Source organism: Channa argus, chromosome 8, assembly GCF_033026475.1.
Source record: "Channa argus isolate prfri chromosome 8, Channa argus male v1.0, whole genome shotgun sequence".
NCBI classification, from domain to species: domain Eukaryota; kingdom Metazoa; phylum Chordata; class Actinopteri; order Anabantiformes; family Channidae; genus Channa; species Channa argus.
Genome location: NC_090204.1, coordinates 26748818 through 26762881, shown reverse-complemented (window position 1 = coordinate 26762881; position 14064 = coordinate 26748818). Strand labels below are relative to the sequence as shown.

The following is a 14064-nucleotide window of genomic DNA, read 5'->3' as shown; positions in this document are numbered from 1 at the left end:
TACTGTAAGCAGCCAGCTCTCATAGTGAATGGGAGGCGTAAATGAAAGTAAAACACAAAACAGATGTTTCCCCAATTTCTAATAAGGCAGAAGACAACAGCTGGTTTTCTGCTGTGATGTAATGTAAATGGAGCTACAGAACAGTAACGACAACTACTGTTAAGGGATGTGTCAAATAACTTTTTTTGGCTTTGAAGGTTTGAAAGATGTAACATATGAGAAAAGGTTTTCTCATATAAAATACAGGATGATGATAACTTATTAATAAAGGTGAATAAAAAAAATAAACAAATGTCAATTTTAAAACACAGTGGCATCTATAGGAGTCCACCAATAATCCACCCAGTGGATGTTATGCTGTGAGTTACACTGTATTTATAAGATGTCTCTAGGGTGGACTTTTTTAGATATTTAGCTAGCAAAACATTCTAGCAATAAAAAAGTATTTCACCAGTCAAGCCAGTCAGAAACATTGACATTGGTGGGTGGGTATTTGGTCATGTGTTTTTAGATCAATCATCTTCTCTAGTTGGTACAAAGTAAAGGAGTGGAATTGACATGAGGGATACCATATAATCTCAATGGCTAAAAAAATGCATGTGAAGGGGGACAAATGTGGTGTATGGTGTAATCCATACTCAGTAAGATTATAAAAAAAAAAAAAAACAGTAAAAGCAAAACAGATATAAAAAGATTAAAAAAAAAAAACAATAGACATTATATGATATCACCCATGTCCATTAGCAGACACACCCCTTGCTTTTAAACTGTCTTGAGAAGATGATTGGTCAAAAGCACACACACTTAATTCACAACTTAAATCCACAGAATACGTTTCTCAAATTAATTTCTCCGGCCACGAAAAGAAATTGTGAAACAGCTACACACTCAACTTTCCACCACTACCTTGTTGCTCACCAAAACATAATTTCCTTGTCACACAGTAAGGCACTTCAAAACACCTCAAAGGCAGGTATATGATGTCATCGATGACATCATACACTTAAATACATTTACCTAACCTTGTAAGACGCAGTGGCTATAGAAAAAACAAAAGTAAAACAAACAGAGAAAACTCCCGTTGGCTCATTCACACACGACCATGTGAATGTTTCTGAATAATCATATATGTTTGTATATTTACCCAATTTCATACCCAATTCTGTTTAAATGTCTTCTTTGTGGTTTTAATAGACACCACATGAAGGCTACATGCAACACTTTGGTCATAAAACAATAATGCTGTTAGGCAATCTGCAAGTGTAGCTGACTGTGTCTTTTCAGCTTGCGTCGCCTTGTCCTCGAATCTTGACAAAAGGTGTGGTTGTGCCAAAGGTTCGTCTTTTACTAGTCAAGTTTTAAATTATTGCTGTGACAGTTTTTCTTAAACCAGAGAATCACACTGATTGTCAGGTGAAGGTTAAGTTATGTACTATATATCTAATTGTAGTTGTAATTTGACTTGTTCCCATTGTTTCATACTAGTCTAGACATGATATGGTCTGTGCTTAACTATAAGTACAGAATTTTTGTCCTGGGTGTGGGTGATGACAGTAGATTAGTAATAATGTCGGGGGTCCAACACGGCATAACCAGGCATGTTCTTCACAGACTGAATAGTGAAACATTAGCTTCTTCTACTACTACAGATATGCAAATGATTACTGGTTGAATATAAGTGTCAAATAACAGTGATATTATTTTTTTTACCTCTGTAACTGAGCTATTTCCTGACTGATGTCATCCACCTCCTTGATGCCAGTGAACTCCCCTGATCCCACTGAACTAGAACTGTCCTGTAGAGAGAGAATGGCAGGCAGATAGAGAGACAGAGAGAAAGAGAAGGGGGGGAGACAAAAGAGACAGTAGATTGGCAAAGTAGACCTTATTTTTTGAAAAAGGGGGATTATAAACTCTCACCAATCGAGCCATAGCAGACTAAGAAAAAGAGGTAAATAGAGGATAGGATTGAGAAACCAGTGGTCAAAAAGAGGAGCACCACAGAGGCTGAAATCAGTAGAAGGGGGCTGGGTCAACCAACAACATGTGGGGAAGTGCCACCACCACTGTCAAGAAGAGGAAAGATTCAGGATTAAAAAATTAGTACAAAAAATAAAAATAAAAAATTTACTCTCCGCCTCAATGTTGAGAACATTCAAAGTTTTCATAAGAGTGGTTTGCAACAAATGTTACAAAAATTATATGTAAAGGAAAAAAAAACATGAAATGAGATTTGACTAATTACATTTACTGAAATAAATAAATATTTGACATCTTGAATCTTCTCTTGATGAGCTCACAGTTGACAGGTTGAGACACTGTCACTGGATTATTTTAGAATGGAAAGAACAAAAATGCAAATGCTTTCCAGTAATGAGCGTGAATAGCCAGCTACTGAAAGCATTTATAGGTTAATACATTGTAGGTCCATGTTACCTACCCATAACTTGAACATTATCGCCTGAGAGAGAGGGAAGAGGAAGGAAGGCAGAAACATCATCAACAAAGAATCAGCAAAAACAGTGGGCAGAGAATATTTGATTTAATTCCTTAACCACTCTGTTCACTTGATGTAGTTCTCTGCTTTCTATGGAAATGAATTGTTTTGGTGGCTCTCTCTGCCGAGCACTTAATACAAATACTGGTTAAATTTAGCCATAAGGGAAAATAATATCTCTTTTGTGAAATTTTCAATAAATATGCAGATTTGGCACATTGGGGAATTGGTGGAGTTTAGAAAATAGAATGTCAGACAAATATGTGCATCTTGATCCGTAGATATGCAAAAAGAGCAAGAAAAAGATGAGTGGGGCAGAGAATTTAAGTTTTGACTCACCCGTCTCATTTCAGACAGTGCAGCCATGTCAGATCCCACTGGGGTCATGTATCCCGACATACTCTGCAGTCACAGTGAAATAATTTTTACTGACGATGATAAAAAAGACACATACCTTAAATCACTTTGACAAAGTCATCAGTTATTTTTTCTATTATAATATTAATACTATGCACATTCGTTTGAACATTCTCGTGGAATATTGAATTAGTCCAGGTCCTTGATAACTTGCGCTCGTCACACTTGCACAATCACACATAATTGTTAGTAGGACTGGGCAAAATGCCAAATTTATTTGATTATTTGACATTAAAATAAAATCAATTTAAAAAGGTAATGTCAGCTGTCTTGTAGGTCTTAGTCAACCTTACAGCATCTACACAATACGTAGCCTACACATCAAATAAAAATAAAAAGGTTTAAACGCAACTAAAAATGGTGAAAAAAGAATTAAACCACGACTAGTTATGTTGGGTTGTGCTAACTGAGTCAATGGCAGGTCAAGCTTATAGTTAGTTATAATCATGCTGCTTTACGCTTAGACTAACACCCCACCCCACCCCCCGATGCACCTAGCTCCTTTTCTCCTCTTGTCCCTCTCTCCTCTCGTCTCACCCCACAATTGTGTGTTCTTTCTACCATAGTTGTATTTGTCCTTCTCCGTCTCCCTCTCTCTGTCCCTTTCTGCAGGTGTCCCCGGCTTTGGAGCTTTGTGTTTTCCAGTGTGCAGCTACTGTGCAGCTATAGCGCCAATTCCCCACAAAGTCATCTCAAGGCACTTAACAGAATAAATTCAAGACTATAAACATCTAGAGAGAAAACCCAACAATTGCTCTAGCAAACATGAAGTGGGTGTGCAGGACCTACTGGTACAGGAGTGCCTCTCTCAGAGGGGGGGGTCATGTCAGGAGTCAGTGCCTGTGGTGGATCGATGCCTTTGATGACTTTCTGTTGAATGAGATGCATGGCGAGTGCAAACTGTTCCCTGGTGAGCTTCCCTATTTGCCTCGTGTCTGCCAGAGCCCTGAAAACCCAACAAGCAACAGATAAACTAAACTGGCTACACAAGTCATACTAAACATACTGTTGAGCAAAACAGGACAAGACAAACTTTTTTTTGTAAATCTCTTTCTGGTACAACTTTTAAAATAATAATTACTTAATAAAGCATGTCTTTATTAATGGTTTGTCCAAGTTTTTGGTATCAGTTTGAACAACTATTAAGCTTGCCAGATTTGAAAAACACCTCACTGACACTGACATTTTGATTTCTTAAAGTAAAGAGCAGCAGAGGATCCAGAACAAATACAAATATAAAACCAATATAAACAATTTCCTTAATTGCATATCAATCTTTTTTGCACAAAAAGAAATTTTACACAAACTGATTCCCCAACAAGTTTTCAATCTTAACACTATTAGTAAATTGTTTATCCTTCATAAAGACATTATTTACAATTTAAAAAAACTTTATAAAGGCTGACCTATTAGGTGGCACTAAGCTAATAATAATAATAATGTTGGTCAAGAAATGGAACATACCAATATAATCTGTCAAGCACGAAACATGTTTCCTACCATATATGTGCAAGAACATTCTGAGAAAGTCCAGACTGCATGAAAATCTCCTTTACTTCCTGTCCGCTTACAAAACCATCCAGATCTGCATCGGTCTTCAAGAAGATGTCGTCATAGCGACCACGGTCTGACAATGGAACCACCCAGTTTACAGAATGCTGAAACACAGAGAGAAATGCTTAGGATTAAAGTTGTTGTATTGTGAATTAAAAACAAACTAATTCAGTACAGTTTTTTTCCCAAAAGATCAGATGGGTGCTTATCAAAAAAATCAACACCAGAACATGTTAGTATGGTTCTTAGTGTTTTCAGGTGATCACGTTCCAAAATATTATGACAGATACAGATTACAGAACAAACCTTATCAAAACTACTACAGTGTTCTTGTTTCTTTTTTCAGGACATCTTATAAAACCTAAAGAAACTAAAAAGACCTGGGTAGTTCTTGTTGTAAACTACTACAGCCAGTGTCCTATGGTTAAAGTAAGCCTCAAAGCTTTTGGACGCATGGGCTAACAAAGTTAAAAAACAGGTTTAAAGTCATGCACTTCTTTTAAGCAGTATATAGCATAACAAAAATCAGTCAACAATTTAGATTTTACCCACAATCCCAGAGAATCATGTCCTATTGTATAACTCTACCAGCTGAACTAATATAGCAGGTAGTAGTATACCAGCTGTGCTTGTATGTCCCGTCCAGACTTCAGTATTGCGTAGTGCATTTAACATATTTAAACTTGAGACTTGAGCAGTGCCGGTCCAAGCCCGGTAGAAATTGGGGAGGGTTGCGTCAGGAAGGGCATCCGGCGTAAAAACTGTGCCAAATCAATATGCGGACAATGATCCGCTGTAGCGACCCTGAACTCACGGGATAAGCCGAAAAGGACAAAAAATAAATACATAAATAAATTTAAAAAAACTTGAGACTTGAGCTTCATAGCTGAGCTGAGCTCAACAGAGCGAGTATATCGCTGCTAGTGCCGAGTATAGGCAAGAATGTGCCAATACGATATAAATCACGATACAGGGACTATGATAAGTAGTATCTGTAATTGTCTGAGAAAGTTTGTGAGATAATTTCCACTTTGTAAAACCACTGTATCCCAGCGGAATAATCATGTTTCTATAGTTAACAGCTCCAACAGAGGGATCTTCTCTACAGCTGTTTGCATCAAGGCGGGAGATCCTTCATTCCAGTTAATGTTCCTTATGTAGTTTTCATTTTCCTCAGTTCACATTTGCAAAGTTTAAAAACTTAATTTGATTGAACTTTTAGGTATGTGGGTCAAGAAGACCAAGAACTAGGTCTACCCGATTTAGTAGGGTAAAGTTGTAATTCCAACGTGTCAAACACGTGACAGATACATGACAGAAGTGAATAAAAGCATCAGATTAGACTCTGAGTCAGTTCAAATGTGTAATAAAAAAGCAAAATGACAAACTTGATTGACATATCTAGTCTTTAAAAATAACTCAGTTCTTTTAGTAATGCTGGACCTCACTGAAGCATTTGATATTGTAGATCATAACATTATGATCTCCTGCCTTGCTCATATGGTGGGATTCCAGTGGAATTTGCTCATATGCCTTAATCTTTACCTGACCAGCAGGTCTATTTCAGTCCCAATAGGATATAGCTCATCATCTGACTCCCCATTGAAATATTGCGTGCCATAGAGATCTGTTTTAAGTCCAGTGCTATTCTCACTATATCTTCTTACATTGGGCTCTATTCTGGAAAAGTGGAGCCTTTCCTTCCACTATTATGTAGACGCCATTCAAATCTATCTCCTACTTGGCACTAAAAATGTCCCATTACAATCTCTTCTGCACTGTTTGAACAAAATTAAATCACGGATGGCACAAAACTTCCTTTTTCTAAATGAAACACAAACTAAATATATTTTATTTGATAAAAACATTTCTACCCATCTGACCTCAATTTCCCCACTAAAGAAGCAATCTGTGAGGATTCTTGGGGTCATCCTGGACAGCAATCTAAGACATTTACATCAGTGCTGTTGTCAAGTCCAGCTCCATTTTTGAGCAGATGGGAGTTTTATCAGCTCACGATTGGACTTTCCAAATCATTTTTAAAGCATCTGCAGCTGGTACAGAAGGCTGCAGCACATGTTCTAACAAATACTCCAAGGCATGAACATATTACCCTAGTTTTATCTTCCCTCCATTGGCTACCAGTCAAACTCAGGAGCAATTTTAAGATTTAAACTTACAAGAGATGGGGAGACCATGCATTCTTTGTAGTAGCACCTACTCTCCGGAAAACAATCTTCCACTACAACTACTTCTGGCCCCGGTTTTAATGTCTTTTAAATCAGAAGTCAAAACACACCTTTTAAGGCATTTCATTTAGTGGATCAGTGAGACAACATATATATTTCTTTCTTTCTCTATTTAGGTTTTTTTTCTTATTCATTGTTTTTCTTTTCTGTCTTACAGTGTTTTAATGGTATGTTTTGTATTTAGACTGAGTAGCTCAGTTGGTTGTTAGATTTGTATATTTCCTTTTAGTACTTCAATCATTTATCTTTGGTTCTACAGATTATTGTTTAATTACATCTCTCTTATACATTTTAAATGTCTTATGTTTTTTTACAATAAAGCACTTTGATAAACATTTTGGTTGTTGGAAAGTGCTATTAATAAACTTTGATTTGATTTAAAAAAAAACAAAAAACAAAAAACAACTGTTAAAAATTCTTTCCTCCACACCAGATACTAACTCATTATCAAATATTCTTAATTTAGTAAGTTTTCTCTATTGGTATTCCTATGTTTTGAGTATTACCTGTCCAGACTTGAGTGTGTGTTTTGGTGACAGGCTGCCGGTGCTGTTGAGTGAGTTCATACTGCCATGGGATGGTGTGGAGCGCAGTGAGTCTTTGGGGGGTGGAGGGCTTGCAGGGAGTACAGGCACAGAGCTGGCCACTGAACCTAGACTCTTCTTCCTCTTAGATGGGGGGATGAGCGCAGAAGGCAGAAGTGCAGGAACAGGTTCCTTCTCCAAAGCCCGGTACACCAGGTGCATGGCCTAAAAGAGCACAGGGTTACTTGTGGCTGATACTGAATATGAATTCCAACTTCTTACAGTTAAACCAGGATAAAATGGAGGTCCTAATCTTTGTCACTACAGTTGGGGTGTAAAGATTACTCGATACAGAAAGGAAAATTGTACATACATGAAAACCACAGATTCGGTGTTTAAAATGCAGTATTTATGATGCAATGGTAAACAGTCTACATTTATATAGCACTTTTCTACCTATTGACACTAAAAGCGCTTTACATTGCTTCTCATTCACGCTCACGTTCACCGATGGAGGAGATGCTATGCAGCTGGCCAACACTCAACGGGAGCAATTAAGTTGGGTGTCTTGCTCAAGGACACTTCAACATGAGTCGGGGATCGAACCCTTGTATATTATATTACTGGGTGTGTACACATAACTGTTTACTGCAGCTGTAAAGGTGAAGTTGATTTAAAATATATTATATACTGATAGGCCATTAATCCTAATAAATGCAAAAAAAATGATAAGTCATCATTTATTAGCCGATGTATGATTTGTATTAAGATTCTGCACCTGAAAAGTAACTAAAGCTGTCAAAAAATGTAGGGGATTCAAGAGCATGTGGGGGATTAAGGAGAGTAATATTTCCCTCCAAACCGTATTTAAATGGAAATATTACAACTGAAAAACTGAACTTAAGTGTAGGACTTGGCCAAATATAAATACTTTCACTACTGCAAAATATGAATACTTTAAAATGATGTGTAGTCTGAATAAAAGCAATTTAAATTTTTCTGATATATGCTCCATTGTACTGAATTATATCTTACCGTGTGTCGCAAATGTAGCCACATTGTGTTTGCATCAAATCCTAGACCATGCTTTAACATGAATGTCTAATCTTTTCCAAAGGGAGAGATACACACCCCTACCCTACAAGCTACTCCTCATTAGTTACATGCATCCCTCCCGACTTCCAAGACAGAACAATCTTTGAAAAGGCAAAGAGTGCTCACCACTGCAAACTCATCTTTGTCTAGATGGCCATCTTTGTCTATGTCACTCAGGTCCCAAACCTAATGGCAGAAAAAAAGCATGGTAAGGATGAGTGAGGGCATTCAATGAACAACTAAAACATTTATCATCGCTTTATCTACAACTAACACTTTCTATTTTATTACTATAAATCCATTTTTGAAGAACATAAATAAATAAATCATGTTGTATGACAAGTGATTAGATAATACACATCTGCAGCAGCTCCAGCAACTACAATAACAATAAAGGCTGGGTTCAATCTTAAAACACTATTCAGGTATTCATGTTTTGCCTGCTTTATTTTTCCTGCTCCTTATTCTGCCCTTTAAAAGATCCCTTTCCTAATCAGTCAGTGTAAGTGACCTTACAAAAACTTACATTCCAAAGATTATCTGAATGTAAGAAAGGCTTCAATGCTCTACTACATTAGACAAATGTAAAGGATATCTTTAACTATGTCTTATTGAAAACTTTATGCATTTTTTGAAATTTAAACCAAATTATGATATTATCTTTCCACTGCATGGAAGAGAAACTGTTTCCAGGGAAACTCAAGTAGGGATTTTGTACTAAAACAATGTAACTCTGGACGACACCCAATCGATTCATAATGTTGTAAATTCACGTAAAAATTACTGACACAAAACACAGTCTGTGGATGTTGTCCCTTATTAATTCCATTAGAGGTGCACTTAAATGGAAATGAGGAATAAATATAGCAGCAAAAACCCTGTTTTAGTGATGTCATATGGGCATCAGACTGTAGACCAGTTGTGGGTTCATTATTTAAAAAAATCTTTTATGTTATTTATTACTTAGTCTGTTTAAAATTAATTTCATACTTTACTTATATCAAAAGTAACTACTTGCATTACTCATTTTAGTACTTTTCTGAAGGATTAGAATCTGAAAGATAAATGGAGAGTGAATAGTGGAAATGGGCAACATTTTTAGTTGTTTAGTCATTAAAGAGTATAGTTATCCTATGTGGCCACTGAGGGCTGATTTTTGTTAGGCTGTATCTCCACAACCCTTAATTTAATTTGGTGTCTTACTGTAATAAGTATTTCAAGAGGTTAGAAAAGGTTATTTAATGGTTGTGGACAAGCACAACAGTTAGTAATTAGTCATGGTTTGACTAGTACATTCTTCAAACATGGAAACAGAAAGCCCAGTCTTAAACCCAGTTTAAGAGCTAAGATAAGAAACCAGGAGTGAAGTGAGTACCTTCCCAAGGACATCCAGAGGTAGCTTGGAGTTAATAAGGACAGGTTTGACCTTGTCTCCTGAGAGCAGACCATTGACTGGAGCTAAACTTTCAAAAATCCCATCAAATTTACTCTTCTCCTCAGGCTGCAGAAGAAAACACACTGGTTAAAAAGCTTGATCTGTCTATGTTTAATGATCTAACCTGACTGTTGTTTGCCTTATGTTTACTCAATAACAGAATGGCTTATTAAAATGCAATAAAAGAGCCACAATATGGACTCGAATAGCCTGGGATTACACCGCTGACCCTGTGATTGGCGGATCAGCTGTCCTTTGCCCTTATATAACTCAATGTTTATACTGAAATGGTGAACATTTATAACTGGTATATATATATATAGTATATGGGGTAAAGTTTTGGAGTGTCACAAAGAAACAGACAATAAATGGGACAAAGAATTTGACTCCTTTTTATCTCTCTGAGAATGTGGCATGCTTTGATGTTTTTTTTCACTCTAGTGTGTGTGTGTGTGTGTTTGTGTGTGAACACACCCTGACAGCCCAGTGTAATTCAGCAGAGCCAGAAGAGGAGCTGCTTAGAGAAGGACTGCTGGTGTCCTTCTAAAATCATACATACAAAGATGGGCATCATAGAAATGTAACATTAGAAGCAACACTATTCTTTCATACCAGGTTAAACAGGTTGCACTGCATAATATGAAAATGAGATAAATATTGTATACATATACATAATTGCTGATGAGGACAATGAATCTAATGCAGTGTCAAATCATCTGTAGGTTTCATATTAATTTAATAAAAATGTCATTTTCTTCAGTTCCATACTCACAAACTTTGGGGGAGGTACTGTGAAGTTGAGGCTGGAAAGACTGACTTCCTGACCACTCTGAGCACAGGCCACCAGGCGCAGAGCCACGTAAAATCCCTGTGAGTTAAAGCACACAACAGTGCTTTTCAGTGTAAGGCTACACAATAAATTGTGATGTCTGCATGCACGATATTCACATCGTGCAATGCGCAACATAAAATGAGGTAAATGAATTATGCTACATGTAATTTTGTAAAAAAGAACGTTGACCACAAGAAGTTACTTTGTCCACAGTTCTTTCATGGTGAGGTTAACAAACAATGACTAAAAAATACTTTACTTCTCCCTCCAAAATCACTTCAGAACAGCAGTCGCTAGAGCGTTCACCTGCTTAATTGTTTGTTGCACCGAACGCAGTTGATTAACCAGCGCTGCACATGGACGCACTACAAAAGTACTCTTTTTTTGTAACGTGCAAATCTTTCTCAGATACATTTGCATCTAAAGTAAGTGAGCTTGAGGGTTGTTAACACACAGTGAATGTGAACAGCAAATACTTTGTTTGCTGAACATGTGTCCCTACACTCTCCAGTCACCAACCAGCTCTCCATCATCCTACTTCTTTAGTGAGACCTTCAAGACCTGTGCTTTATTCAAGGCACCTATTGAAAAATACAGTTTTTTTTATGACTCAATATACAGAAAGAAACATTTTCGTAATGTAGGTTTTTACAAATATCACGCAGCCCTACTTCAAGTCTCTTACTGTCTGCACTGATGTACTGACTTTTTTGTGAGATGGCACTGTATAAATAAAGCTGAATTGAACGTAGCAACTCAAAAACACACCAATCTTAGCATGCATAATACAATATTATAATATTCAGGAGTGAAAAAATATATATTACAACAATATATTCTGTGCTTTTATAAAAAATGATTCTTTATGTTTGCCTTCACAAATTACTGTGGTTTTAATTGAAACTGGATACGTTATTATTAGATAAATCATCACAAAATCATTTTGATATTTGTCATTAAGTATTTTTTTCTAGCGAGTAAAGTCAAAAAAATGTAATTGCATAAAGATATATTTAACATATCATAAATGACAGGGGATAAGAAATGTGTTCCCCACCTGTTTGTCCAGATAGCCTTTACCATCAGGATCGGCCAAATCCCAAATCTGCAAGACCCAAAAAAAAAAAAAAGAAAAAAGAAAAGAAAAAAACACAGCTGTGATGAGTGAAATGATAAATGTATGGATACAGCAACATGTATTCAAGGTTGTTCATAGAAGGAGTGATGTATATTGACCTATGACCTGTAGTGCAACCAGCTGCAATCCAGATATTTTGCCTTTCAACACAAGGTTGAAAGTATGGAAAGAAATCCGATTATAGAAGCTGAGTGTGGGGACCATTATGTACTGTATGTGGTGACTGCTATACTGATCAGCCACAACATTGACTGGTGTAGTACCTGATTGCACCACTTGGGTGTATGTGTATTTAAAGGGTTTGCTCAACTGTGGCTGCATAGATTGTTGAACAAACACACCTCAGTATGGCTTTCTGTGCTCCCTGTGAGAAATGTTTAGAGGAAAATTGCAGCAGAAAGTTAAGCTTAAGCTGTCCGAGAATCATTCTAATTCTAAATTTCAAGAGAAGCAGGTGCTTGTTAATGCCGGGCAGAAGCTAAGTGTCAGAAAGTAAAGAGCAGCACTAAATCTCCAGTTCTAACATTTGGTATAAGTGTAGATTTTACCAATGGCATCTATCCCAGCTGGGCAGATGTTTCCAGCAACTGGACATTAGCTACAGCGAACAACACACAGGTCAGTCCCATAATGTTGTTAAGGCAGAATGTGAGTAATTACATTTTCTTACATTAAACTAGGCTGTTGTGGGGAGAGGTTGGACACCCATGTGTATTTTTACAGTATTTACTGCCCTGCAGCATGTTTTTTATGATTTCTTCAACAGAGCCTGCAAGTTGTGCAGTCATTTTATTAAAGAGGATTTTATTGAAGAGTATCGTATTATATACATTTTTACTCTTTAACCAATTGATTGTCAATGTTACCAACTATCAGTTGAGGAAATTGCTACAACTTTGCATCATCAAGCACATTCTCATCTCAAACATCCCGGGAACTACCCCAAACAAAGTGTGGACTTAAATGCACAGCAAGAAGGAGGAAGTGTTTATGAAACAACTACACAATGCAAGAGCCAAGAACATCGTATGGCTGTTCCATCAGGACCAGGATCACTAGGCACCTGAACTTTTTTTTGACCCCCCATCACTCTTCACTAGCTCCAACACCCCCACCATTTCTCCCACACTCACGTAACCAGCAACTGGGGCAGTACAACCAAACTATGAACTAAATGGTCCAGGTAATGTAGCATAGGCAATAAGCCTTCAAGTTATACTGACATTTTTATGTCCTATTTCACATTACTAATTATTATTTATCTTTATTCTTCAATTCTATTTTTCATTGTGTTGCAACACCCTGTCAAATAACGTTGTACATGGTTCACAAATAAAGTGATTCATCTTTAAAACTGTCTTTTGACAACAAGGGCAATGCGACAGCAACATTGTAGTTCTGTAAACAGCAAATGAAACAACTCTGAAGATGTACAACTGAAACACACACGGGATTATTGTAGTTTTCACAAATAAGGGCAAAGTGAGTGAACCTGCACATCAACAGTAACACAACAAACTCACCGAAGAAGAGAGGGGCAAGCTGCTTCTACCTGCCAGAAATCTCTGGATACAAGCCTAAACGCAACATTACTGAAAACATCACTCCACCAAAAAGTAACTAAAAACACAATAATTGTGGAACAGTGCCATTAGAGAAACTCAGTAAATGCTGAAGGGCAACAACAAAACAATAATCAAAGATTCAAGACCCTCATACACTGTTTGGAGAACTGTCTAACAGCATCTGAAACCAACAGTAAAGTAACCTGAGAATTTCAGTGCTAAACAGCCAACTATAACCACTTTAAGTGAACACAGCTACACTATATTGCCAAAAGCATTCGCTCACCTGCCTTTAGACCCATATGAACTTTGGTGACGTCTCATTCTTAATCCATAGAGTTTAATATGACGTCGGCCCTTTGCAGCTATAACAGCTTCAACTCTTCTGGGAAGGTTTTCAACGAGGTTTAGGAGTGTGTTTATGAAATACATAATACACAGGTGTTCTATCGGGTTGAGGTCAGGACTCTGTGCAGGCCAGTCAAGTTCTTCCACACCAAACTCACTCATCCATGTCTTTATGGACCTTGCTTTGTGCACCTGAATTCATTTATTTGGATGGCTGAGCGAATACTTTTGGCAATATAGTGTATGTGCAACATGAATGCCTGAATACGTTAAAAGAATACGACAGCTGACTTAAGCAACTGAAAATATGTAAGATTGTCAAATCAGCCCATTTTAAAACTGAACAGCCAAGTCAGAATAAAGAGTCCAACTAACCTCGAGGAAGACAGGTAACTAAAAGTTATAAACTG

The 14064-nt window shown here is 37.1% G+C and overlaps 1 protein-coding gene across 18 annotated transcripts in view; it reads right to left on the bottom strand.

The window, feature by feature from the left end:
- LOC137132126 (epidermal growth factor receptor substrate 15-like 1) overlaps positions 1-14064 on the bottom strand; it is a 50998-nt gene that overhangs the window by 34933 nt on the left and 2001 nt on the right. For 14 of the 18 annotated variants that reach the window (XR_010915072.1, XM_067514247.1, XM_067514253.1 and 11 more), the window contains 11 exons: positions 11661-11708; positions 10544-10639; positions 10246-10314; positions 9712-9837; positions 8463-8522; positions 7224-7466; positions 4415-4572; positions 3704-3860; positions 2837-2899; positions 2441-2461; positions 1711-1796 (listed from right to left, as the gene is read on the bottom strand). Coding sequence is in view for 17 of the 18 variants with exons in the window: in XM_067514247.1 (XP_067370348.1) it covers positions 1711-1796; positions 2441-2461; positions 2837-2899; positions 3704-3860; positions 4415-4572; positions 7224-7466; positions 8463-8522; positions 9712-9837; positions 10246-10314; positions 10544-10639; positions 11661-11708 (1127 nt within the window). In the remaining variant the exon portion in view is untranslated. The remainder of the gene's footprint in view (positions 1-1710; positions 1797-2440; positions 2462-2836; positions 2900-3703; positions 3861-4414; positions 4573-7223; positions 7467-8462; positions 8523-9711; positions 9838-10245; positions 10315-10543; positions 10640-11660; positions 11709-14064) is intronic. The other 4 variants (XM_067514245.1, XM_067514250.1, XM_067514252.1 and 1 more) reach the window with 2 other exon arrangements.